This window comes from Perna viridis, chromosome 2 (assembly GCF_037379345.1).
Source record: "Perna viridis isolate PV_CMFRI_1.1 ecotype Kerala chromosome 2, ASM3737934v1, whole genome shotgun sequence".
Taxonomy (NCBI): Eukaryota; Metazoa; Mollusca; class Bivalvia; order Mytilida; family Mytilidae; genus Perna; species Perna viridis.
In genome coordinates, this window is record NC_142446.1 from 45618406 (window position 1) to 45646247 (window position 27842).

At 32.9% G+C, this 27842-nt stretch overlaps 2 protein-coding genes across 3 annotated transcripts; one reads left to right on the forward strand and one right to left on the reverse strand.

The window, feature by feature from the left end:
- Nucleotides 1-2687: 2687 nt before the first annotated feature.
- LOC148625350 (programmed cell death protein 10-like) lies at nt 2688-27089 on the forward strand. Of its 2 annotated transcripts, none has more exons than XM_088568811.1 (9): nt 2688-2706; nt 15187-15286; nt 16873-16926; nt 17627-17753; nt 18395-18442; nt 18869-18995; nt 19825-19912; nt 23088-23173; nt 23749-27089. In XM_088568811.1, the coding sequence occupies exons 2-9, from the start codon at nt 15209-15211 to the stop codon at nt 23837-23839; spliced, it is 699 nt and encodes a 232-aa protein (XP_088424937.1). In that variant the 5' UTR covers nt 2688-2706; nt 15187-15208; the 3' UTR covers nt 23840-27089. The 2 variants fall into 2 exon arrangements, with proteins under 2 accessions (XP_088424937.1, XP_088424936.1); XM_088568810.1 differs by lacking the exon at nt 2688-2706 and adding an exon at nt 13306-13375.
- On the reverse strand, nt 9233-10068 carry LOC148625351 (uncharacterized). Its single transcript, XM_088568813.1, has one exon. The coding sequence runs from the start codon at nt 9984-9986 to the stop codon at nt 9354-9356; it is 633 nt and encodes a 210-aa protein (XP_088424939.1). The 5' UTR covers nt 9987-10068; the 3' UTR covers nt 9233-9353.
- Nucleotides 27090-27842: the final 753 nt, after the last annotated feature.

The window sequence follows — 27842 nt, forward strand, 5'->3', positions numbered from 1 at the left end:
TGTAGGGAGCATTTTGATAGCTTCCATCTTGAGAACTACCGGTATTACAAAAAAATAGGAACTCTTGTATGTATTCTCATTACCAAAAGTAAAATGTCTTTTCAGCCTAATGATGAATTACAAAAATCCTTATATGAGTTATTGTCCTTGAAAATCCTGTATGACATTAGTTGTTGCTTAAGGCTCCATTTCAAAATCCTAACCAATTATTGTCCCCTACGACACGTTGCGAGGGGACATGGAAATGCCGGGTGTCCATCCATCTGTCCATCCATCCACCCACATTTTCCGGACTTTTTTTTATGCTTTTACCAAATAAGTTTTTTTTTTGGTATTTGCCTTTGAAGAGTTACAGATTAAGTTCGACTTTGGTTATGGTTAGTTGATTTTTACAGAAGTTATGGCCCTTGGACTTAGAAAATTTCAGTGAATTTACAGTTTTCTGCACTTTTTAGCTCACCTGGCCAAAGGCCAAGTGAGCTTATGCCAACACTTGGCGTCCGTCGTCGTCATCGTGGACAAATTTTTAAAAATCTTCTCCTCTGAAACTACTGGACTGACAAGTTTTAAACTTGGCATGATTGTTCCCTAGGGTGTTCTGCACAAAATGACCGTTGGAATTTTTGATCCATGAAAAAACATGGCCGCTGTTACTAAAAATAGAACATAGAGGTCAGATGGCAGTTTTTTTGCAAATAACTCAAAAACCATTGCCTTTAGCAAATTTTTGCTGTGGGTACTATTGTTCAGCATCGTGAGACGGACCAATGCCAAAATTTTCAAAATGATTGGTCAACTGATGTAGGAGTTACGGCCCATGGAACAGTTTTTTTTTCATTTTTTGCATGTACAACTTTGAAAATCTTTTTCTCAGAATTCATTGCACAGAGTTCAATGAAAGTTGGCATTTATGTTCCTTAGGGTATCCCACACAAAATGACCTGGCCGCTGTTACTAAAATTAGAACATAGGGGTCAGATGGCAGTTTTTTGCAAATAACTCAAAAACAGTTGCCTTTAGCAAATTTCTGGCATAGAGGAATATTGTTAAGCATCATGAGACAGACCTTTGCCAAATTTTTCAAAATGATTGGTCAACTGATGTAGGAGTTATGGCCCCTGTAACAGTTTTTTTTTGCATTTTTCTCATGTGCAACTTTGAAAATCTTCCCAAAATCCATTGCACAGAATTCAATGAAACCGTTGCCTTTAGCAAATTTCTGGCATAGGGTATAATTGTTAAGTATTATGAGAAGGACCTATGATGAATTTTCAAAACCATTCATTGACTAATGTTGGAGTTACAACCCCTGAAACAGTTTTTGTGTTGTTTTTTTTTTAATAGTACAACTTTGAAAATCTTCTTCTCTAAAACCATTTAAGATCATTAAATGAAAATAAGCATAATAGTTCTTTAGTGTATTGTGCTCAAAATGACTGTTGTGATTTTTAATCTGTGAATAGATATGGCTGCCTATACTAAAAATGGAACTTCGGGGTCATAAGACAGGTTCTTGAAAAAAAATCAAAAATTGTTGCCTTAAGCAAAATTCTGGTTCAGGTCATGAAAATGCTATGAAAAGCATTTCTTGCATTTGACAATTTAGTTGATTTTAACTTTGCCTGTCTCATTCCTCAAGTTTTTCAAATAAGCAAATGGTTAACCAGGTGAGGAATTCAGGCTGTCTTGAGCCTCTAGTTTTGTAATGCTTTTACCAATTGATTTTATATTTTGTATGTAGTCTTACTATGAGAAGTTACAGATTAAGTTTGACTTTGGTTATGCTTGAATGGTTTTTACAGAAGTTACATCCCTTGGACTTAGAAAATTTCAGTGAATTTAAAGTTTTCCACACTTTTTTTTTTGGGGGGAGGACATTGGAACGCTATTCTTTTATTGTCATTGAACTACTAAAAATAACTCTCATGATGTCTCAACTGAGTGAAAGCTATATAACATATAATTACTAGTAAAAGAAAATGAAATTATAATATCATGTATTACCAGTATTTTTAAATGACAAAATAATTTACATTAGCTGGCCTACAAAACTATAAACGCTCTGGTGTTTCAATATATGAACATTACCTGGTTCCCAGGAAACCTTTAAGCTAAAGTCATATACATACTATAAATACTAGTCAACAACTTATACACATGATGCCTTAATATCTTCATTTTAAAATTTCATAAATGCATACAGCAGTTTTTTTTAGTAGTGCTTTCCATGCATTTGGGTTGACAAATGGGCAAACAGATCAAAAGACAAGATGATTCTTTTATCCTCGCTTTGATATCAGACAGATCTAGAGACGGACAGTTGCCCCCTTATTAAAATATTGTTTCTTTAATGTTATAGTTTTTTATGGGGAAAATATTCAGAAAACAATATAGTTTGTTACAATTCATCATATTAATGCAAGTGAATGCTATATTTTTCTTTCCTGGATTAGTAACCCACTTTTTGTACGACCACAATTCTGTTGTCGTCAGCTGCGGCGTCATTTTCCGTGTGATAACTTCGGTGAACCATATGTCATGAGATTTTTAGATATTGTTACTTCCTGCTAGAGGAAGCTTGCTATTACAATTTTGACGATTTTTTTTAATGTGCTGTGTTCAGAAAATTGGACTTATTTTAACGATTTTTATTTTTATTTTTTGGCAGTAGATTCTTTGTGGAAATCTATACCTCCATAATGAACTGTAAGTCTCTATGTTTAAGTATGCCAAAAGCTAATATACTTGCCCCAAATGAACAGAGTTCAACTGGCTGTGCTCGGCAAATCCTTTATGTAAATATCTGGATGTAAATACCAAAAGTTCCCACAGAACAGAAACATAATGTAAACCAAAGCGAAATCCTGACATGGACCAGGTTTATTGTTATTAAACACAGTTAAAAAAGAAACAGCTTTTGACACGGAAAATCGGATGCCACCATGCTTAGGAAGGCACAGTGACCAGTTGTACCAGTAGGGTACACGCCGGTAAATCAATATAAATACCACAAATTCCCGCAGAACAGAAAAATAATATATACCATGGCAAATTTGGCCTGACATGGACCAGACATATTGTTATTAAGCACAGTCAAAAACGCCCAGCTTTGAAATAGTCTCAGAAAATCGGATGCCTCCGTGTATAGAAAGGCACAGTGACCAGTAGGTTACACGTCGGTAAATCAATTAAATTTCAGTCAAGAAAATGTAAACTAAGACTGGTACCTGAAAACAAAGCCTTAAGCCCTACAAATGCTGAAAAATTTCAAAAACTCATGTAAGAGTTATTGCCCTTGATGTGTTATTATTATTTTTTTTTCAAATTTTAAATTTGTCAGCTAAATATACGTGTATCTTTAAAACAAAAAGTGATAATAATCAATGTAAAAGCAAAATTGATCATTTCTATTCCTTTGTGAAAAAAAAAAATCGACATGTCCAACATATGACGACGTAATTATGACAAAAAGTAGCCTTTTTTTATTTTTCAACTCCATATATTTTTAATGTCTTCAACCCGCGTCTTTCACCGGGATTCAAGTCTAAGCAGTTAGTTCTAAACAATAACTCCAGTATATGCTTGCTTCATAAACATTATTGTGCTTTAGTAAGGCGTCAGTTTGATTTCATGTCGTCCTATGCGAGTCTGGGTGTCAAAAGAATAGGCCCGCAGCAGCTCTTAGTTTGTCGTAAAAGGCGACTTAATAGCGCTCAGAACTCTGGCCGGAGACTAGGGTGCTCTGTTCATAGAGCAACTGGCTTGGGTGCCCCTGGTGGTTTTATGGAGTAACCGTGCACCGTGTTCAGAAGGTTTCAAAATTCTTCGCATGTTAAAGATCCCTGCTGTGATATTCGACTGGAGGAGGAGCCTCTGCTTTGCTACAGGAGGATAAATTCCCCGACCCTACCCATCTCTCCCTTTTGTCAGTAGCAATCGTCGATCCAATTATCCTTGTGTTCCATCCCATTTTTCATTTCATCATCATTTCATGTTCATCGCCCAGATATAGCTGAAAAATTGCTACTTGGTCGGTAAACACCAATCAATCAATCATTTTAGGTCTTATTTTTCGCCTTCAAACGCCTACTAGAATTATGACGCAAGATAGCCTTTCAATTTCAACACCTTTAATCATTCAACCCCACTTTCCTAGACCAGATATGTAAAAAATCAAAATACATAAACCAGTGCCATAAAAAAAGTCTGTGCAGAAGTTGAACTGAAATTATTTCCAATATTTCCCACAACTGCTGCTGTAAATACACCATTCGGATGTTTTAAAGGACATACCACATCTGTAGTACTGAATAGTTCACTGATTTTATTTTCCACCAAGCGTTTGAATTTGTATTGCTTGCTAAATTAATGACCATGCATGCACAGTCAAAATGTAACATAGACAATTATTAGTAGATTATGTCTACATAAACGCTCGTTTTGTTTTGCGCAGTGTCCATACTTAAAATGTTTATTCAAACATAATTTGTCTTACTCAACACGAATATGTTTTGGTTCAGACATTTGACTTGGACATTTTTTGTTGACATCATTGTCTTGACTAAATTTGGTTATTGTAGCCGAACTCATAGGCAGTTTTAGACATTGTTTGTCTGCATCGGAGTCACTAACTAATGAGTCAACATTTACTAGTAGTGTATAAAATTTACACACATTTACAGTGCAATAATTGCTATTTTTTTTTTAATTTCAACATGCAGAATAGGACTTGAATGTACATAGGGAGCAGTGTTTTTTTTTCAGTCTATCGAATGATTTTGTAAAAAAAGAGTCATTTCTTCAACGGAATTAAATCGAATCATATATGAAAAGACCGTGTCATTCGTCCTTCAATAGAACTACTTGAGTGCATTTGAATGTTGAGTCTACCCTGAATCATTCCATCCAACTATTTTTCATTTATCGTTCATGGAAAAAAGTTCGTTTAGCATCCTTTGTTCAAGCTGAATTTTTTTATATCGTTTGAGAGGATCATTGTGGCATCACCATAATTTCGATAGGTACATGTAACGTGCTCCAATCCTCACAACGAAAGAATCAGTACAGTGTGACGGAAGCCTTTTAGGGCCATGCAGTTTATAATTTTTTATAACAGATTAGTAATTTGATTTAACAAGTTAATAATTTAATATAACCTATTACTAATTCGGTATAACAAATTAGTAATTTGATCTAACAAGTTAGCAATTTGATATAACAGATTACTAATTTTATATAACAAATTATTGACTAACGTTCGAATATTGTCCTAAATATGATCAAAACTCTCAATACAATTTTAAATACAAAAGTACGCAAAAACAAGATTTAGCCGTCCAATACGTCATATTGACCTAGGCTAATATGCCGTATTGGACTAGTTAATCCTTTTCAAGTTTATCAATACCCTCTGACAGAAATTACTCTGTAACGAGAGGCAGATAATTAACACATTTACACAACAACAATGACAGACAAGGTAGACATTCATACAAATAAACAGTAAATTTTCATACAAAAATACACATGTACCATTGTATGAACAATATATTGACCAACATAATCACGATCGACAACTCAAAAACTATTTATGATCAGGAAGCACGTGCTATCATAATAATAATAATAATAATAATAATAATAATGATGATGATGACAACATCTGAGTTCAGATATTTTATATTTAACGGGATTCAACATGTTACAAGTGACAGCTGGAATCTTATTATTCTTGAATGAAAGTTGTAGTAATTTCATGAGGTCTTTGACAAACAATGCCATTTTTTTTTTTTGCACTAGTATGTTGCAAAACGATAACAGATCATACATTTTTCTTTCGATGGTCTATTCATATAATATGCTGAAATGTACTTATCACGGATATCAGTAACTTTTACGCATTCACACAAAAACAAATAATGTAATTCGTCACCAACTACCATTACTGTACACAAATTACAAAAACGTTCATCTCGTGGTACTCCCACCCATCTACCAGTCTCTACCGGGATTTTTACGTTCGAACATCTGATCATGAGTTTACAGATCAATTTTCTAAAGAAATTAGGAAGTGTCAACAAATATAGTTCAACGATCCAGCTTGTCTTTAAGTTTGAATAAAATTGGCTCCTATTAGAAACATTCATATCACAGTAAATTTTCTGACAAAATTGCAAAATTGGTCAATCAATGTCTATTTTATTACATATTTAATATCACATTTACTTAAAGCTGTTTTTGATTCCCACACATAAGTGTGGCATAGTTTATCTTATAACGACTTCATAAACGTATAAACGTATAATTACGTAAGGTTTTCCATATTGGCTGAGTTATTGGTCCTCGGCTAGCAATATTGGACTTCGGCTACGCCTCTGTCCAATATGGCTAGCCTCGGACCAATAACTAAGTCAATATTAATGATACTGTTTTCATGGTTTTATTATGTAGAAAATTGAATTATCTATCGAATGACACCAAATTTTAGACTTTTTGGTGCAAAAACTTGTAGTCATTTTTTGCGACTTTTTATGAGATAATCCAAAATCCCATTTTTTTTTGCATTTTTTTTTCTTTTTTATAAATTCTGACTATAAAAATCGCCACAAGTCATAAAAAATACTAAACAGAAAATACCAAATCAGCAATTTTTGACTGAAGCATAAATACACCAGGGGTTTTGACATTGAAATAAACTGTCAATTTAAGCGATTTTTCGATGGGGTAGGGTATATATTTTTCATTTTACACCAAAAGTCTTAGTGCTACCGTATTTTTTGTATCATTGGAAAGCTGAAACATTGGTCTACATGATGACACCTATAAATATTCATTTGTTTTAACGTTATGTTCTAAGAAGGCTTAGACGCTCGAACAAGTGAGGCACAAAAATCTTGACTCTTTATGTCAGTGGGGTTCAAATATAGAAAAGAATCTGAGAATATTCAAATGATTCGGTAATCGGAGGTATAAAGGTACCTTAAATCATCATGAAGTTGATGAGTTGGGGTGGGTTGGTGTGCAATGTGGACCCTCCCAACCCATGGACTACTGTTCTTTTCCTAAATTGACTGAGGTAAGTCTTAGTTCCTGGTTTTAAAGAGTGGTTGCGTTTGCCATGGCCTATTCGAAAAAAAAAAAGATGTCGTGGTTTTTCCATAGACTGACTAGCTGAGGTTATGTTTTAATAGTCTTTTTGTGAAGGGCGGTTGCGCATGACATGTAAACACCAAGGATGCTGAGTATCAACATTGTCATCCAGAGTAATGTATTGCACCTTTAGACCATAAAAACAATGATTTTTAAACGGGCAATTTGTTACATAGACAGTTACCATACATCCAACTTCAACGTTAAATGGCACTGTAAATCTGTCAATCTTGCAATAACCACTGACCTCCCAAACTTCTTATCAGCTAGCTGATGATTGACGCCTGCTTTCAAGAGTACAGTATTGTTCTACTTCAGAAGGATGGGTGACCACCTGCTGAGTAATTTGACCTAATTATTGAAGGATTATTAATTCATCTTGTCGGAAACGAAAATTCAGGAAGGGACCAGGAATGAAAGAAAACAAACTCTTCGACATAGTCCTATACATATAACGAAATGGTTAAACCTTGGGAAAACGCCTTCTCTTTGTGTAAATAACAGATACATGTAGATATTGTTTTGCATGGGTGATATGTAGCATTTAGCTTTTAAACAGTTTGCGGACAGCGAAAGCTAAATTTATCTACCGTTGTGAGCAACTGGTACAGTCTGATTAAATTTAGCTTTTCGTCTGTGCCCTTATTATTTTTTGAGTGAGCCTTGTTGTCACGGGATGGGGGAGGGGGGTGTTAATTCATAGATGCATTTCTTTATATGCACAATTTATATAACTTCAGACGAGTTCGCGATCATACAGCCTTTCCATTGAATATTGATATACATGAAAAAGTAAGGTTCCGGGAAATTAGTATCATAAATATACAACTGCTATAACCGTTTTATATACTTTCGACTCTTTTGTGCCGAACGTCATATTAAAACCCCCCCCCCCCAAAAAAAAAAAAAAAAAACAAAACAAAAACAAAACACAAAAAATACTTTTCAGACAGTGCACTACGTTTCATAATGGAAGTCATATCCAGAAGAAATACTGGACTTCGGTCTTGTTTCAATCTTGAATTAGAGAATTGGTGTAGATATGGTTATGGTATAGTTCGCTATTGTTCAAAGGCTACTACAACTGACGAATTTTCTTGCGTCAGCAGAGGCGGTTATGGTCGGGTCCTACATGACAAATTTTGGATATTCAGTTCGTGCACAATCATGCGTTTCGTTTTCTGCATTTGTTCTCACACACACCATGAATGTTTCCCTATTTTCGGTGGTCTGTGATTGTCTGTACTTCGTGTGCCCAATTAAATTGTTTCATTCACTTTCTACTTTTGTGTGTGTGTGTTTTTTTTCGGGGGGGATTCCATGACCACACCGATAAGTCTGGATATTTGTGACAACCTTATTTTATAAAGATACAGAACAAAACAACCTCATATGAAAGTTTACAACGTCAAAACTGTTTAAGATATATAAAGCGTGATCATATAATCTAGAGCCGATATGAGATATAAACGTTAACATGGAAACTTGACTTGTGAAACAAGACTGCAGCAGATCCTGACAAATTGAAATAATGGGGCTTGACTTTCTCGTGATAATACAAGATAGTAAGGATGACAAATGGGCTAGATAACTCAACCATATATATTAAAAAATACTAACTTCTTAACTGAACAAATTTTAATTATGTACAACATAATAAACGATTTACACAATCTAAAAAGCACTATATATCTCAAAGAACTGTGCTTGATTTTTTTTTAAATAAGATCAAACATTTCTGTTTAAAACGATGATTATTTTACAGTTCTAAATGTATAAACCACAGGAAAATTCATGGGTTATAAATGTGATAAAAGGTGTTATGAATAAAATTCGGTGAAAATATTAGTAAACATTTCTCAAAGCACAAAATAATTTTTTTTTTTAAACTAAAAATATTATTTACAATATTTTACGTAAAATAGTTAATGTGTCTATTTAAAATTTCTCCATCAACAAATAACCTGGAAAATATAACATAAAATGATATAAAATTGGATTTCATGCGGATAAAATGAACTTTAAAATTTCATTTGCTGTTCACAATTTTCCGGTCTAATCCCAACGATGCTGGTAACTCTGTTGCACTCACAATTTGAGTGGCTAATGCTTAGTAGTAATCCGAGATTGGTCATTTCACCATCACAGCGATCCATCTGAGCCGATCGTTTGATTTCCGGTAAGCGGAGGCGTTTTCGGATTGTTTAGAGCATTAATCCGTTTTCGTTACTTTCATTGCTAGGACAATATTTGATTGTATGAGCCTCGTCCCCAGACTTCCCACAAATCGGGCATGTGTATTTTCTCAATACCGGGCAAGTTGTCCGTCCTTCTGTGTCTTTCAGGACATGGCTGGTGTACACAGCGGTTGACTCACCATTGTTCTTACAGAAAACACAACTCTTCTTGGATTTTGCACGACGGAGGGCCTTCTTGCGTTCTTTGAAGGCCATAACTTCAAGAACGATCGGGTTGCTTTCTTTCTGGACAGTTATTTTGTCGTGCACACTCTGTCTCCGAAGCTGGACTTGGTAGGTATCTAAATCATCTAATTCACATTCGAATCCATTTCTACGGAATTCATCCATTTCAATTGCATCCCGTCGGAGAGTGTCCAAATTATTCTCAGTATCAAAATTGTCACCATCACCTCGACAGTCCATGTAACTCATTGGCGAAATAAATTCATTATTCAAAGATCCATCGTCTGAAATAACTGGCAGGATCAAACTTTCCAAAAACTTGAAATTGTTTACAGTTTCATTGTCATTTTGTGTATTCCAAAATCCATGATTATTATTCTGTTCTCCAAAACTTGAGCGAGAATAAAATGCCATCTCAGCCTGTTCACTTCGATGATCGTGGTGACTCTACTACTTCTCATGCAAGTTATGGTCCAGTAGTTTGCTAATCGGTTCTTTAAAGAAAAGTGGGCGGGGCTTAACAAGTGACAATTATTTGATCTGATGAGTATTATGAAATAGGGAATTACCACCCATGTTATCACTCAACGGTGCGAGTTTTTGTAAATTGTTTTCAATAAACAATAAATTGAATAATTACTTGCCCGCGACAAATAGGCACTGCGGGGATCAACAGGTTGTAATTGATCAAAGCTCGTGTATGTTTACTCAAAGCAGATGCGCTAGACAATAAAACGGTGTGAAAACCAACATTAAAAGTGTAATCATTATCTTAATCTAAATTAGTGAAAATTCGGATGTTTTATTTTGGTGAATTTGAATTTGTAAAAAAAATAATGAAATAATATAAAATAAATATGTTTCAGTTCCTTTAAAGCATAGATTTACTTTGATATTTTGTCTAACTTCCTTAAATAATCTTTTTTTTTTTCTTGTAAGTTTGAACTTTTTGAAAATATTGCAAACCGTTAGCATTTTTCTTTGTTAGTTTTTGCTTTTGTTTTGTGTTTTGTTTTTGGTATCATAATCACTGGTTACTTTTGGTTTAACTTTCTTGTACACTTGTAGGCCATTGTTTTCTGTCAAGGACCTAAATGTGTATTATATGTCCCTGATCCTGTATACTGTGATCGTGGGTTCCGATGGGGGACCAATTCAAATTTCAGTTTAAAGAACATGTAAAATAATGTAAAACGCTCTCACGCTCTCAAAAACTTTCCCAAAACTTGAAATTGTTAAGTTTCAGTGTCATTTTTAAATTTTTTTTTTTCGTCCAGGACTCTTAAGTTAATTTTATTAATCGGTGATAATGCACGAAAATTCCCCCATCATGTAGGTCAGCACAAAAATATCTTTGATATATGCATAACACTAAGCAATTTAAATAAAGAGTTTCGCGGAGTGCAGCATGAAACGAACTTAACAATCGAACCCTCAACAGTTGGGAGAAGTGTGGACACAATATTACATTTTGACACATTTAAGCATAAGGACTGATAGTTCATTATGGACACAACAACTGGCTTGGACACAATATAGCACAAATTAATTAAAAATTTTCAAAATCGGACTATTTTCATACTAATTTGGGGGTGCGGCTTCTTTGATCCCTTTTACTCTGAGACGGTAAGAAATACCTGTAATCTGCTTGAAAAACATAAGCAGAACACTTATTTACCCCCGTTAGCCCATTTTTTCCAAGGTAAGTTTTACTCAAGTTTTCGCAAACCAAAGAAAGTTAACGGACGGCAACGACGATGACGACAGGCTGATACCAATTATACGACATAAAAAAATTTCAGTCATATAAAAACTACAGATTTGGTTACAGTTGTAGCACATACTTATGTTAGCATATGTTGCTGCTGAAGTTACCAAGTTTAACAGGTTAAAGTTCATTTCTAATTTTGTAAAATCTGCCCATTTCTTCAATGTGTATACACCCCAAGGGAATAGACCCTTTTGTGTTGTGGGATAGTCGATGAGCATGCGTTGAGCATACTCAATATACTCTTCCGCAAGGAATTTTTTTTTTACCCAAGCTCTACCTCGCGGAAGTGTATATTGAGCATACTCATCAAGTTACCACAAAAGGGTCTATTACTCCTTAGTATACACAGGGGCTTGTACACCTATTGTCAAAGATGCAGTTCGATTAGTGTATACATCACAAGGACTTGCTCCCAATATTAAACGTGCAGCCCGACATGTTTATAAACACTGTGCAAATTTAGCTTGAAATATATTATTTCAATACCTTTTGGGTTACAGATTACACAAGGTAGGTACCCCCGGGCATAACGGACAGGTGGACGGAGGGAGACGGGCGGCTACTTTTTGACCGTGCCCGCTTTTACCACTGGTGACGTGTGTAAAACAGACAACATAAATAAGAATATGTATAAATTTACTGTTCAATTTACATATCATAAGATAATAGTGAATTAAACCAAACACAAGAAAATATATATACATGATTTTACGATAAATGGGAAAGCCAAAATTCCAACAGTTGGTATTCTCTAAGATAAATATGCAATACAAGTCTTCATCGACCTCATGTGACAAATCACTCGGAAATTTCAACTGATATATTTTTTTCTGTCAACACGTTTATTTTCCATACGAGATGATCTTTGATCTTGCGTCAGAAATTAGGTAATAATGAGAAAAATCTTTTTTCGGAATGTCATTTATCATATAATATCATATCATCTACCAAAGTAAGAGTTTGGAGCCCAGAGAAGGGACATAGATCCTTTTTATAATCTTATCTTTTTTTTTTTTTTTTTTTTGGGGGGGGGGGGCACTAAACAGTAAACATCGTCGCCAAAATATGTCACTGTTATGATAACGCGCGTACTATTTTCTATGAATTCAAATAAGGTTCAATTTTTGTATAAATTCATTTTTAATAGAGGAAAACTGTCAATACCTGAAATGGAAAATTGGCATTTTTCTAATTGCAACAATGGATATAAGGTCTGGTCAATGCAGACGCTGAAAATGGACGATTAAGAGTGAAGTATTTGACAAGCGTTATTTGTGATCCCCCGATATTATGTAAAAATTGAAACCATCTGCATGCAAATTCTGAAGAAAAAAATAACCCTAATGCCACCCCCTGCTCTGCAGTCATATAACCGCTTCCTGATTTAGTATATGGTGTATAAGCGGGTGAAGCAGTGTTTTAAAAGAGAGTCCATGCAAAAACCAGACCGTGGGTGGCACGTGACAAATTTTATTATCAAAATATTTGTATTCATTTCATATCACAAGTGCATCCATTCTTAAAGTTGAATGTTAGTTTGACTGTAACAATTAAAGAGAAAAAATACATAGGAAGCTTTGAAATTCATTGAAAAATAACTCTTCAATTTGTGCAAAATTTGGTTGCTTTGTAAGGGAAATTTAAAATCTTTTCCAGAGACATCCATGGTTGATTTAAAACGAACTTAATTTTTTGACATACATATGATATATATAATTACATTGAAATACTCTGTACATCTGCCTAATTTTTACATGGATTGCCTCTTATATGTAAGAAAATTTCCAGTTTCTGAAACTGACCCCTTTTAGGAACTGTTGAATACGCCACTGGGACGTCCATTGTATGTTTAATCGGGAACTTTGCATTAATACATCCAGGAAATATAATAATAATAATAATAATAATAATAATAATAAAAAAATTATCGGGTAAAGGGAAATAACCGCGTCGAAACTATTTACTCTCCGATCTGAAGGTATCAAAAGTAACCGAAACTGCTTTCTTGTCACCGTAGATTCTTTCTACATAAGTATGAAGATTTATCATCGACTGATAACTTTTTAATCAAGCATTCTAGCTTTTGTTCATTTGTTTTATGCATTTAAGTCTTGTGTCTTGTCAGTGGAAAAAGGGCTATGTATATGTCGTATAGAACTTCCTTCTCAGGGTGTGTCACACGGGCGTTTGTTTCTGTCTCTGACTAGTCTGAGTGTGGGGAAAATACTATCAACTGGGTCGACTATCGATGCCCAGGTACGTGGGGGAAATACTATCAAACAGGGGTCAACTATCAAAGCCCAAGTACTTGGGCATCGATAGTCAACCCTTGTCAGATAGTATTTCCCCCACATAGACAGAAACAAGCGCCTGTATTGTGTCATTGTCACTGTGTCAAGTGTCATGACGGGTACAGCAGTTTCTCTGAAAAAAAATATTTTTAGATGTCTGTCATTTCTCTGGCAGTGTGCACCCTACAAATGATTTTTCAAGGACATGTGGTGTGAGTACTGCTAGTGCTGCTAAAATTTTCTAGGCTAGCAAAAAGGTTTTCTTGAATATTACTATAGACTTGTAATTGTGGCAGGATGGCATAGATGCACTGTGGTAGGTAGTGAGATTTAAATAGCCAGTCAATTGACTTTGCTAAAGGATTAATTCTTAATTTGAATCGGTTTGTCGCTGGCTTATCACTGAGCGGTTTAGGACTCGATCCTCGGTGGCGGGGTATAATTTTGTGAGTCAAATCATGCTCTTCTGTTACATAATTAGAGAGATTTAATTACAGGTCTATGATATTACCAAATTATTTTTTTTTCTGATAAATTAGAGATTTTAATATGAGGAAGGCATTTGCCTTAAGTGTTTGTGAAGCATATAATAGGTTCCCTGTAAAATAAAGTGGAGTAAAAATATTCCAGATTTTTGTTATTTTATTGGTAAAACATAATCCCTTTTGGGATTCAGTGTCCGTAACTGTTTTCTGGTTTGGCCACTTAGTGAGGAGCCAAATCAGAAAACAGCTGTTGACACTGAATCCCAAAAGGGATTACAATAAAACAGATCCGGTTTGGTGGAGGAATGCCTTATTTTGCTGCAACCAAAAGTAATATCTTTGATGACCTTGAGTTCCAATTAAATGACAAGAGGGTCTTTGAAAGTTTCGTTTTTCAGGTTTTTTTACATGTGTCAAAGCTTCAATAGGAAGTGATGTAGCATTATGCTTTGACGAAAGTTTTCCAAGTGGTCAATATGAAAAAAAAATTTGACAAATTTCTATACATTTGCGAGTGAGCTTTGCTAGCTTAATATGAGGAAGGTATTGGCTTTAGGTGCGGTAGAAGGATACAGGACTGATTTCTCTTTTCAAAAAGTAGTCTTCATGCCATGTATCATTTTTGCAGAGTTTGGTTAGGATTAGGATATTTTCATCAGTTTGAGCCGGCCATGGACATTCCAAATATTTGTAATATTTGCCAAACAATTTTGTGTTTGGCGTAGAATGCAGGGTTTTATCAGGTTCTCTTCAACTGGGAGAGTTGTTATGATCAAATAACATTGACGTCTTTGAAACACTTCATTTAGGTGGCATTTATGCCAATATCTTGCACTTCAATAGATCATGATGTAGTGTTTTGCCTCGAAGAAAATTTCTCAAGCGTTGGTATAATGCATATTTAGACAAATTTCTATACATTTAAGAGCATGTCAAAAGATCATTGATTTGGAAGAAAATCATTGCAATTAGCCACTTAAAAGAAATTCAGATCTAAGACTTGACTAGAATAATTAAGGCCTATAGGTCAAGAGTGTATCATTAAACTGAGAGTCTTTTATTTTCAGGTTAAGATGAGGTGAAGAAAAAATGACAATGGGGGACAATAATAAATCTATGTATGGAAAGATGATCCTGGATGTTGTCCTTGGTCCACTGTTAGAAAGTGTAGGTAACAGCTGATCAAATTGTCTTAAAGTATCATGAAAAATACAAATTATTGAAATGTGACTCCTGGGGTTGAATTGCATCTGGTTTCTTTGGTTAAAATCCCTTCAGAAATGTCAATTATGATGTTTATTTGACTAATCATCAGTTTACAGTGATTTTCCAATCCTTATTTTAGATCTGAATTTCTGCCCCATTCCCAATGAGAAAAAGGCCCTAAAAATCCCAATTGTTGGTTGTAAAATTCCCAGTTTTCAATAGACGTCCGGTTGCCTCAAGATCGCAATTGTGTTGTTTTTTTTTTCCCATATCATACTTTGTTTATTTACATTTTGATTGTCTTTCAGGGTTTTTCGTTAGTTTTCCTTATATTATCAATGCCATTATGATTGCATTGTAATGTATTTGATTCTGTGTCATTGTTGCGCTTGAAGGGAATTAAAAAAAGTTAAGCAGACAAGCGGAAAAATGACCCATACAGTACGTTAATAGAATATTTCTGACTAGGCAATTCCATTGCTGGCGCGGGGATGTCTCATAATTCCAAGTTCTATTAAAAACTGAGCTCAGCTGATAGTGCTAAATTTCGGAAATTAGATTCATTTGGCTTAAAAATCAACATGAAAGAAAACTTGAATTTTAATATACTATTAAATGATTCAAATGACAAATGTTTTATTAATGTTTGAAACTAATGAAAAAGGAAAACAGTATGCAGATTAAGAATTTTTGATGAGAGATGTACATGTACAAACTTTTCTTCAGTCTCTGTTGTGTCCAAATTGTCTTTCAAAGGAGATCTGCACTCTTCAATACTGAGGGAACTGTAGTGTTTCTCGTTTATGTAGCATTTCCCAAATTAGCAATTTTACATGCTTTTTTTCCCCAACTGTATGGGCCCTTTCCCAAAAACAGTAGGAAAATCACTGGTTTAAGTAGCAGTCTTTATAAATTTAGGCAGAAGGTGATTCATGCATGTCAAATAACCACCAAATTCAGTTTTATTTCTTGTTCAGAAACAATTACTAATAACATAACCATTTGGAGGTTTGTGCTTTTCAGATAAAAATTACATAGATTGTACATGAAATTGGCACTTTGCAATAGTTATCATTCTTGTTTTTGTTTGATTTGGCTGATTTTAGTGGGAAATTAATGTAATATTTTCTCAAAAGTGCAGATCTAAATACAGAAATAAATATTGTTATGTAAATATATAGCATATGTAAAAAGTGTTAATTGTTCAGTGGGTTTTTTTCTACACTATAAATCACTCTACTATAGGCAATGTCTGAATTTCATGTGGACTGGTACTTGAGTGTTTTGATAATCATGATGTGGAAATACATAACTGGCTCTGAATTTACTTTGATGTATATATTTGGGTGTAAGTGTTGATCAATTTGTCCAATGCTTGGATCAGAGTTTTAAGTAAAAATAACTCCTTATTTAATATTGTGCAAGTAAGGCATTGCAGAGTACTACACTTGTTCAAACTTGATGAAGAAATGACCTGAAGTTTTTATGTTATGGTTCCAGCAAATTATTAAATTGTTTTATTTAATCTTTTAAAATTTTTTTTGCAGTTGGAGAAGAAAGACAAATCAGCAGCACAAACTCTGAGGGCAGCATTTACATCGGTATTATTTTTTGTTTTAGGGGATGGGGTGTAGATTTAAAACCATTTAAACTGTTCACAGAACTATCATTTAAACAGGTTTATTCATCTGGCACTTTCTTTTACCAAGTAAAAAACAAAAATCTACTTCATTCATTTTAGGCCTATGCCAGCCTTTTTGCATTTGTCACGATAATACATTTTCCCCCAAAAATACTTTAGCCTAATTTAAACTATAGAATTCAATTTTGCAAAGTCATTCAAAAATACAATACAGTACACAAAGTACATGCACAAGTATGTCATTCTTTAAATAGAATTGAAATGCTTTCATTAGTTTTCTGTTAGAAAGAAGTATGATATTTTGAATTTTTATTATTTAACTTTAGAGAATGAAGTTGGTCTTCCCTTATTGGAATGACCTTTATCCGATGAACTTACTTAGGTAGGTATTAGACCAGGCCTTTCATTAAGAGGCGGTACCAAAGTACCTGCATTACAAAATAAGATAAATGAAACTCCTTGTGCATTCTAATACCTATTGGGTACTGGAAATTTTAAGTCTCATTGTCAATTAGCCAATTAACTCTTCATCAGGTAATGGTAATTAAATTCAGGGAAGACCTACTCAATCCTCTGAGATGAACTAGTTTACTTGGTTATTTGATAAACTTACATGATAGATATTGCATATTTTTAATGCTACAAAATACATTTTATAGGTTGATACCACTGTGCCTGGCTTTGTGCATGACTTTTTAAGAGGAATATTAAAGAAAGCGGAAATACAGGACCAATTTGAGATGTGTGAAACTCTTCTGAGATTAGGTGATGTTCAAGGATATGATGGTAAGAATATACATGTTGTGCATATGTAAGACATGAGGAATCCAACACTGCACAGAGTGCAAGAAAGAGTAATTTCAGAGACTCTTGTGTAAAATTTCAAGTTCTTCAAAAAGGCTCTGCCAAGTTTTAGAACATTGAAATCTTACCTAGTCTCTCATTTAAAAGGAAAGTCCGTATAATGAAAGGTGAAATCAGGCCAAAAACAAAAAAGTTAAAAAACCACTGCAATGGTCCCGACTTGGTATATGCATTTCAAATTGAAGGTGGGTTAAACCAGGTTTTACAGCGCAAAAAACAAATTAAAGCAATATTTGCTCTGAAAGTCTAGTTAACTTTTTTTATAATAAGAAGATATTATACAAAGCCTTTGAATTAAACAAATGTAGGAAACAGATTATGACATTACATTGTACTGATGAAATCAAACCTTGACATTAAAAGTGAAAGAGTCAGAAATACTGTAATTTATATCCTCACTTACAAGAGGCATTCTTTTCATCTTTGTTGCCTTTTTGTTTTGAAATGCTGTGAAAAAGAAATACTCGAGACGCACAACTACATCTACATGTAATAACAAACTACATCTATAGTTATGCAATAACAGTTCAATTAAAGATTTCATACTTATATTTGTTTTTCAGCTTCCAAAATGACTCCAAGTGGTGCATCAATGCATCCACAAAGTAAAGGTAGGCATTACAGGTTTTTTTTTTTTAGATAAAATTAGTCATATAAAGCGTTTATTTTTTTTTTATTTTCAGAAAAGCTTTTTTTTATATTTTGAAAACAGTTTGAAAATTTGAAACAAAATGAAACAGAAATTGGCATCATTAAGTGAAATAAACAGAATAATATGCGATGTCATTCAACATAAAAGAATTGATCAACTATTATGCTTTTGAGTGTACATAGTTTTAGAACTAATTTCAACCCTATGTGAAGTAATCCATGTAAAAACTTATTCATCTGGCATATTAAAGCTTGGTTACCATTCAAGTAAGTTCATCCAAATTTCAGAGAATTTGGTACTGAAATATACATCCATATCAGGTATAGATATGAATGATAAGTTAAAAAGAATTCAGGAAGAAAACAGAAATAAATGTTTCTTGCAGAATTGAAATTGCTTCGACCAGAACCATCATTCCAAGAATTAAACCGCTGTGCCACAAACCTTAAAACCATCCTCAGTCGCATTCCAAACCAGATAGATGACAGAAAGCAGTTTCTTGAAACCATTAAGTGAGTATGACCGTGTACATAAAATTGCACAGTGAGCCCTGAAAACCTGACACTTTTTGATATATCTTTATATTGGTTAAAATGTATTTTGAACCATGGTAAAGAAAACACTTGTGTAGACCAGACTAATGAAGTCCAAAAAGAGTTTAGTATTGATAAGTTTCATTGTACTTACTTCCATTCCAATGATATGAAATTTACATACAATTGGAACTACTTAGTCTTTCCTCTTACACAGGAGAAAAACCTTGGATGCACTTGGTGGACAGATCTGTCCTGGATCTGTCTGATCTAATTCTAAAGTTATAGCTAAATTGGTTGGATTTTTATCATTCCTTTTTTTCGTAGTTCTTCTCTTTGCACAAAATTTCGTTCAAAAGTTAGTTTTTTTTTATTTCTAATGATTTCTAACTAATATTCTTAGCACCACATGGTGGATGAAACAACTTTGATCTGGGGGACAGTACAATTCCTGCAAATAATTCAAGAAAAAATATTCTCCTGTCTGCATCCAAGCTTATTTGTTAGTGTAGTGAAAATGGCTGAGGATCCCAGATTGATTTACATACAGTCTTTCATGCCATAGTAAGAAAAAAATTAACAATAACACAAAAATCACAATTTTTTAACATGTATCATTGAAGACCTTTGGGTGGCCTTGAGTTGGCATTTTTCATCCTAGTGTTGTCTCTTTGACACATTCACCATTTCCATTCTATTACATTTGTTATTTCAAAATCGTTTGTTCTTATACAATTGTAATGTGATGAAATGATTTATGATCAATTAATTTTTGTCATCTTTACTTATTTTAATTATTCACTGACAGAGAGATAGCTGGTTCTATCAAACATTTGCTAGATGCCTTCAATAAAGTCATTGCCGAAGTGTCTCCTGCTGAAAATGGTAGCAAACAGGTAAGCAGCAACTCCAGTTTGGTGGGGGAACATATTGTTTTTGTTCCATCTGTCTGTCTGTCTGTCTGTCACACTTTTGTATGCCCAAAGTCTCTAAAACTAAAATTTCATGAAGCTTTGAAGATAGTGAATACCAGATATTTAGTTGTACATATTACGAGGAATTTTTTTAAGCCAAAATCATCTTTTATTAGCTCACTTAGCCAAAGGCCAAGTGAGCTTATGCCATCACTTGGTGTCCGTCGTCGTGGACAAATTAAAAAAAATCTTCTCTCTGAAACTACTGGACTGACAGGTTGTAAACTTGGCATGATTGTTCCTTAGGGTGTTCTGCACAAAATGATTGTTGGGATTTTTGATCCATGAAAAAACATGGCCGCTGTTACTGAAAATAGAACATAGGGGTCAGATAGCAGTTTTTTCCAAATAACTCAAAAATCGTTGCCTTTAGCAAATTTCTGGCTGGGTAATATTGTTCAGCATCATGAGATGGACCTGATGTAGGAGTTATGGCCCCTGAAACAGTTTTTTTGCATTTTTCACATGTGCAACTTTGAAAATCTTCTATTCAAAATCCATTGCACAGAATTCAATGAAAGTTGGCATTTATGTTCCTTAGGGTATCCCACACAAAATAACAGTTGGGATTGTTGATTCATGAAAAAATATGGCCGCCGTTACTGAAAATAGAACATAGGGGTCAGATGGCAGATTTTTGCAAATAACTCAATAACAGTTGCCTTTATAAAATTTCTGGCATGGGGATAAGATTGTTAAGCATCATGAGACAGACCTATTCCAAAATTTTCAAAACGATTGGTCAACTGATGTAGGAGTTATGACCCCTGAAACAGTTTTTTTTTTGCATTTTTCACATGTGCACATGTGAAAATCTTCTTCTCAAAATCCATTGCACAAAATTCGATGAAAATTGGCATTCTTGTTCCTTAGGGTATCCCACACAAAATGACTGTTGGGATTGTTGATTCATGAAAAAACATGGCCACTGTTACTAAAAATAGAAAATTGGGGTCAGATGGCAGTTTTTGGCAAATAACTCCAAAACCATTGCCTTTAGCAAATTTCTGGCACGGGTATAATTGTTAAGCATCATGAGAAGGACCTATGCCGAAATTTTCAAAACCATTCATTGACTAATGGAGGAGTTACGACCCCTGTAACCGTTTTTTTGTTGTTTTTTTTTTTTTCACATGTACAACTTTGAAAATCTTCTCTAAAACCATTTAAGATCATTAAATGAAAATAAGCATAATAGTTCTTTAGTGTATTGTGCTCAAAATGACTGTTGTGATTTTTAATTCGTGAATAGATATGGCTGCCTATACTAAAAATGGAACTTCGGGGTCATAAGACAGGTTTTTGAAAAAAATTAAAAAATTGTTGCCTTTAGCAAAATTCTGGTTCAGGTCATGAAAATGCTATGAAAAGCATTTTTTGCATTTGACAATTTAGTTGATTTTAACTTAGCCTGTCTCATTTATCAAGTTTTTCAAATAAGCAAATGGTTAACCAGGTGAGCGATTCAGGCTCTCTTGAGCCTCTAGTTTTAAACAGTTAAACTAGAGTGGTGTATAGAGTGATAGATATAATTAATAAATGGAGAGGATATAAAAGTGAATCAATACCTATCTCTGGTAGATGTCTGGTAGGATAGCCTAAGTGGGTATATAGCAGTATGCAGTTGTCTTTTGCATAATAATTATAAATAAATAAAGAAAATAACATTCAAGCTATCTCAAAATGCGGTATCTTTTAATGTGTCAACTAATTTTGCCATGGGTTTGGTTTGCAGGACTGTTAAATAATTTGATAAATTCCCTTCAGTACAACAATTGTGGTTTAGTGGTTGACTGGAAATAATGGAAAAAGATACAAAAAACATGAAAGTTCTGTGACCAGGATATACTTAACATAAATGTGAAATATTAAGAAATTAATGAAAGTATACAAAATGGAGAGTTAAATGAAAATAAAATTGTCTATAAATTATTTGTTTGGGAGTCTATATTCTGTGGTTGTGTAGCATGGCATCATGTAAGTGTGTTGGCCGTAATTTTTCTGCATTTGGGGGATCTCCTGGTAAATGTTTGTACATTTCAAGTCCAACATAACAAGAGTATTTTGAAAGTCCATTTGCTGTTCCCCATTCCATGACTTTATATATGATTTCTTGGTTAGGCTCCTTCTCTTTTTCACTGTCACTAAGTTTGATGTCCTCTTCTAATGTTTTTGAAGTTGTTGGGGTGGTTTCTGTTATGGATATTATTATTCTAAAAGTAGAATTTTTGTGCCAGTTTAGTTTCCTCCAGCCTTTAAAAAACTTTAAAACTTTAAAAAATTTACCAAAATTTAAGTTTTCTGCACTTTTTTGGTATGTGAGTCTACCCTGATGAGTTATAGATTGATTTTAGTTTTTTGTTCCACTTCACTGATATTTGTTCGAGTTAAGGCTCTTGAATTTACCAAATTTTAAGTTTTCTGAACTTTTTTCTAAACGCATGCAGGTATTAAGCTGATTATATGTATATGAGTCTACCTTGAGGAGTTACAGATCAAGTTTACAGATTATTTGTATATGAGTCTACCTTGATGAGTTACAGATCAAGTTTACATTTCATTCCGCTTTGCTGATTTTTCCAAAGTTTCCAACTTTAGTTTTATGCACTATACCAAAATTTCAGTTTTACATGCTTTTTTTCTAAAGACTTAAGATATTGAGTTGTTTTTTTTTTGACACATTAAATTTTGACAAATCATTCAGTCGTTATATGAAACCTAATCTGTCCAATTGTCCATGCGTAAAACTTTCCAATTCTGCATATGTTAAATGGATTTGAACATCTTTCTTGTCTTTTTCCATACCCATTCTTCTGTTCAACATCAAGTTCATTTCCTCAGATTGTCATTTATACTTGATGGTCCAAGGTAGTATTCGGGTAAGTGATACAAACAGCTGGTAGGGGACTATGTTTTGTTTTGCAATACTCTCAGATTGCTTGTTGAATTTTGTAAGAGAATGTTAGTTGTGAAATTGAAAAGACATGAAACACAAGGGTAAGTATCCAAAAAAATTACTCGGTTTACCTATTACCAACTGTATGCTATACTTTCATGCTTAGTTTATCACACCAGTGTTTGTTTGATGTTTTTGTAGATCCTTGAGGATAGGAAAAAAGAATTCGTACGATATTCTAAGAAATTCAGTAACATGTTGAAGGCATTCTTCAGAGATGGAAAACAGTAAGTAAATACTTCAGTTAAAATAAGACTTTTTCCTATTACAAATCACATACTTCGCTTGTGTTGTATATTCTTCAATGTAAAAAGTAGTACTTGAACGCAGATTAACTATTGTAACAATAACTGTACAACAGTAATTTAGAATGTCAGTTTAATTTGTTAATCGGATGGTATGATCTTAAACTCAAATACTGTATAGCAGAAATTTGTGTAAGGTTATATTCTTGAGGCTTTGGGAATCTTCAAAAAAACTTAAGCACAGATTTTCATTTTTTCATATCTGAGGAGGCGAAAAATAAAGACAGCAAAACTTTAATATCCCTATTCATAGAGCACATCATGAAATTTGCCAAAATTACCTGCTATACAGTATAATGCCATCGCAAATATTTTGTCACAGAATATTACATAAAAGTAGTCTTAAATATTACAAAAAAACAAAAAAAAACACAACACAAAGGACAAAATAATTATTTGTCAGATCTACCATAACTCCATATAGTCCAAGTAAGTAATACTATTATGACCTGATAAAATACAATATATCTAAAAAAAAAAAATTTTTTTATTTGTAGAAGACAGAATGTATTCCTGAGTGCTAACTACTTAGTTTTCCAGACCAATGTAATCTTGAGAACTGTGAAGCAAGAAACAGAGAGAGACTAAAATCTTTGTACAAAGAAGTCACAATATTTAGTGGGATGGTGCTTCTAATGCTAGTCTTCACACAATCAGAGCCTTAGTTGCCTCATTAAATATTTCAATGAGTCTAAACATGTGGTTATAGCCTTCATATAACAGAGCTATTCTATTTGCTGTTCCTTAAGATGACTTGACATATTTTACTGTATCTGATTTAACTACAAACTATTTATCAGAAAATGTTTTGGTTAACTTAAGCTGTATTGAAAAGTTCATTTTTATTTTGTCCTCCCACATATATTTTCATGGAATAGTTTTAATTTTTAACTTTTTACATATTCCATAATTTATTTAACTTTAATAATGTACATCTATTGATGACTGTTGTTTAGCATATGTACACTAATAAAACTTGTCTAAACCAAAGAACTGAGTAATCTAGGCATCTTAAATTAATGCATTTTGAACCTGTTGAAATCAAACACCTGCCAAAACTGTAAAGAAATCAGGAATTCTGTTTAGACAGGTTTCAATCTATTACATTTTGTGGTTTACTTTTATTTTTATATAAAAAGTCCCAATTTTCTGAATTTATAGATAGATATTTAGCTTAGAAATGTTCATTATGCTTTCTTTCAAAAATAAACAATTATTTTACTCAGATTATTGAATCTTATACATAACACTGGAACACTTCACAAGTTTGCACTTTATCCCATTTTGTAGTATGGTACTGGTAAATCACCGCTTTGTTTTAATTTCAGGTGTTTGAGCCACATTGTATCAATAGATAATAACTGTGTATTGACTTGAAATAAAAACAGTATACAGATAAGGCTTGGAGAAAAGCAGGGTGTTTTTTCATATTCATACCAAATTCCTATATTGTTTTTATTTCTAGTCAGTATAATGTTATTGTATTTATACTGCAATCCTGATTAATTTTTTAATCATGAAACCTGTTATTTTGGAATTATTGCAGTTTAGCTGAGCTGCAATGGCATAATGAAAACTTTCTTAATTTTGATATTGATGGAAGATTTTTTTGTAGCAGAAAGTCAAATTGCACTGTATTTTGAAATGACCTTTATTTAGATATTGATGAAAGATTTTATGCACAACAAAAAGTGAAATTGCACTCTGTTTTGAATTGAGTTTTTTTAAACATTCTAAATACTGTCATGTTGAAGTTAATTATTGTCATGTTACATGTAATTTGTGATTGTAAAAATTTTGATTACATTTTACATGACCAAAACATAAATATCTGATAAAATTGACCATAGTTATTGTTTTCAGTACTTGACTTTTTGTCACCCTCTGTGTAAGAGACACTAGTTTTATGTGACTTACCTCCCATTTTTTTTTATTAGAGCTGCTGTTTTATGACATGGAAACAAATGGTACAGGTATAAAGTATAAACCTTGATTAGTGAAGTATTACCTCTAGTTGCAATTGTTCACAAAATGAAAAATTATTTATTAGCATTGTTCTCTTGCCTTCTGTCTTTGCCAATTTTATGATGTTTATTATTATATCAGCAACTTATTTATCTTGCTGATAAATATCTCAGGAAGATGAAGTCCCATATTGTGTGTATTTTTTCTGAATAAATTTTATTTGGTATTTACTTAATTTTAAAACTGTTAAAATTGCTCTGAAAAAAAAACCCTAATTTTTTCATCTTTCTATATGAAAATAAAATGTTAAAATTTATTCAGATGTAAACTCTTTGATTGTTGCACTATTTTTTAGAAAGTGTATTAATATTTCTTAATTATGCTTCTAATAATTTCTTATTAATTTAGAATACAAGCCATCACTGCAGTGTATTACATACTTTAATTTTGAGGATTTAAAAAAAATATATTTAAAGAGGTAGACTTAGGGTAAGGGACACAACTCTTACAAGTCAAGGGAAGGTTTGTATTCACCATTGTACATCAATCCATGTAAGCATCAAAGGAACTTGGACTGATTTTATTCTATTTCAAAGGAAAGCTTGAAAGGCTTTGATGAAATTGAATATGATACAAACATATCACTGATTTCAAGAATTATGTCCCTGACCATAAGTTTGCCTCCTTAAATAGAGAACACAAAAAAGTGGTGAAACTAAAATTACAAGAAATGTTATTTACCTCATTCAGCTTGAGTTTCTTTCTCATTTTTATCTAATTTAAGTGAATCAAATGCTAGGGTGGGTGTGTTTGGACTGACCTCTAAACATTTAAGTCATTAATTCAGTAATTTAAATGTTAATGTTGTGGTATTAAAAGTTATACTAATATTTTTTCCTATTGAATGGACCATTATTTTTTACATATTTGTTAACACATTCCATTTTCTTTATCAATGGCAAGATTAACAGATTTATTGTATATTTAATGTTTTTTTTCTACAAATACTTCTGTAAAATGAATTTATGTTTGAGTGAATTAAGTGTACTTATATTTAGATTTTCTTACTACCTTCCTTTGCCATCTTTATTGCATTTGTTCACATGTCAATGAGAAAATTGTTGAAAGGAAAGATCTTGCGAGCATATAACTGCTAAATAAATTATTGGATTTCACACCTGACCTGCAGGGTCATGTAAGCTTTTGTTGTCATTTGGTGTTCATCATATGTCCAAATAAAATTTAATCTTCTTGTCTAAGACTACTGAAGAAAAAAGTTACAGCAAGACATGTTTAATACTGTAACTATCCAAAATTTTAAGCCAAAAAAAAAGCTTTCTTTGAAAAAAAAAAGGAAATAAAAGGAAATGGCAATGGAATCTGAAACATTCAATCAAAAAAATATTTTTTAAGGATAAAAGAATGGATATGGTGAATTGCAACAAGTGCATCAGCGTCCTAAATCAAAATTATTAAATACCTTCAGAGGTCACCAAAAGGTTGTCAACAAGCGTAAACACACCTTTAAATAAGCTAAGAAAGGTCACTACATAATATATTTGATATTGTTTATTTATTTATTATTTACAGTTATAAATGTTACAAGCTTATTTTCTTGTGCTTTTGTAGAACCATTTTTGTGACTTCAGATTAGACTGCCAGCATGTTGTTTCAAGTTATCATGATTGTTCAACTATAAAACTTAGTTTGTGCATGTTTTTTATTTGTTTATGATTTATTTTCATTTTTGCCAGTATTTCATATTAAATAGTCATTTTACAGTTTTCTAAGTTCCTTATTTTTAGATTTAGTTATACATTATACAGTTATGTAAAATAGATCTGAACTTTGTACAAATAAAGAATTCACTTGATATGAGTTTTATTTTTTTGTTTATCAGACTTCCTATAATCTGTTCAGTGGAAGGCATAGATTTTTAGGATTATTTCTCGTCAAATAATAGTGAAATTTTTAGTGTGAAATTTTGGTAAGCTGTACATGTGTCATAGAGTAGATTTTCTCGTTTGAATTTTGCTCAAATATTCTTTCTGTAAGTTTTCCCTTCATTTCTATGATGTTTCTACAAAATATCTAGAAACCACTTATATCATGTATTTTTAAGAGTTGTTCTTTTAGAATATACATCTTTCTTATTAATTTGAATCTAATACTAATGCAGTTTATATGTTGCCTACTATTTCTATGCAGTCAGACAATAAGTTGAGAAGGGAAAAGTAGAGGATCATTGTCACCCATCTTTCCCTGATAGATGAAAAAATAATGGATATTGTGAAATGCAACAAATGCACCACTGTAAAACCAAAATTCAAAGTAATAAACACTACCAGAGATCACCAAAAGGGGTACCTATGAAATGCGAAACGAAATGAAATCCTATGAAACAAAATCTATAAATTGTGAAACGAAACTGTAAAGTGCGAAACGAAAATGAAATGCACGTGAATTGTAACTATATACACATATATATACTTGAAATAAATCTTTAGATGTATACAGCGATAAATAATCAAGAAGGATTAACCAAGATTAACGTACGTATATGTATGTATGTATGAAATACTCTTATTCATGTCAATAGCAGAGTGAACGTCTCCTTCTCATTTAG

Coding starts and splice junctions, on each gene's coding strand:
- LOC148625351 (XM_088568813.1), bottom strand. CDS start 9,986: ATGGCATTTTATTCTCGCTCAAGTTTTGGAGAACAGAATAATAATCAT.
- LOC148625350 (XM_088568811.1), top strand. CDS start 15,209: ATGACAATGGGGGACAATAATAAATCTATGTATGGAAAGATGATCCTG. Junction 16,927..17,626: donor TGAGGGCAGCATTTACATCG/GTATTATTTTTT, acceptor TACATTTTATAG/GTTGATACCACTGTGCCTGG. Junction 18,996..19,824: donor CAGTTTCTTGAAACCATTAA/GTGAGTATGACC, acceptor ATTCACTGACAG/AGAGATAGCTGGTTCTATCA.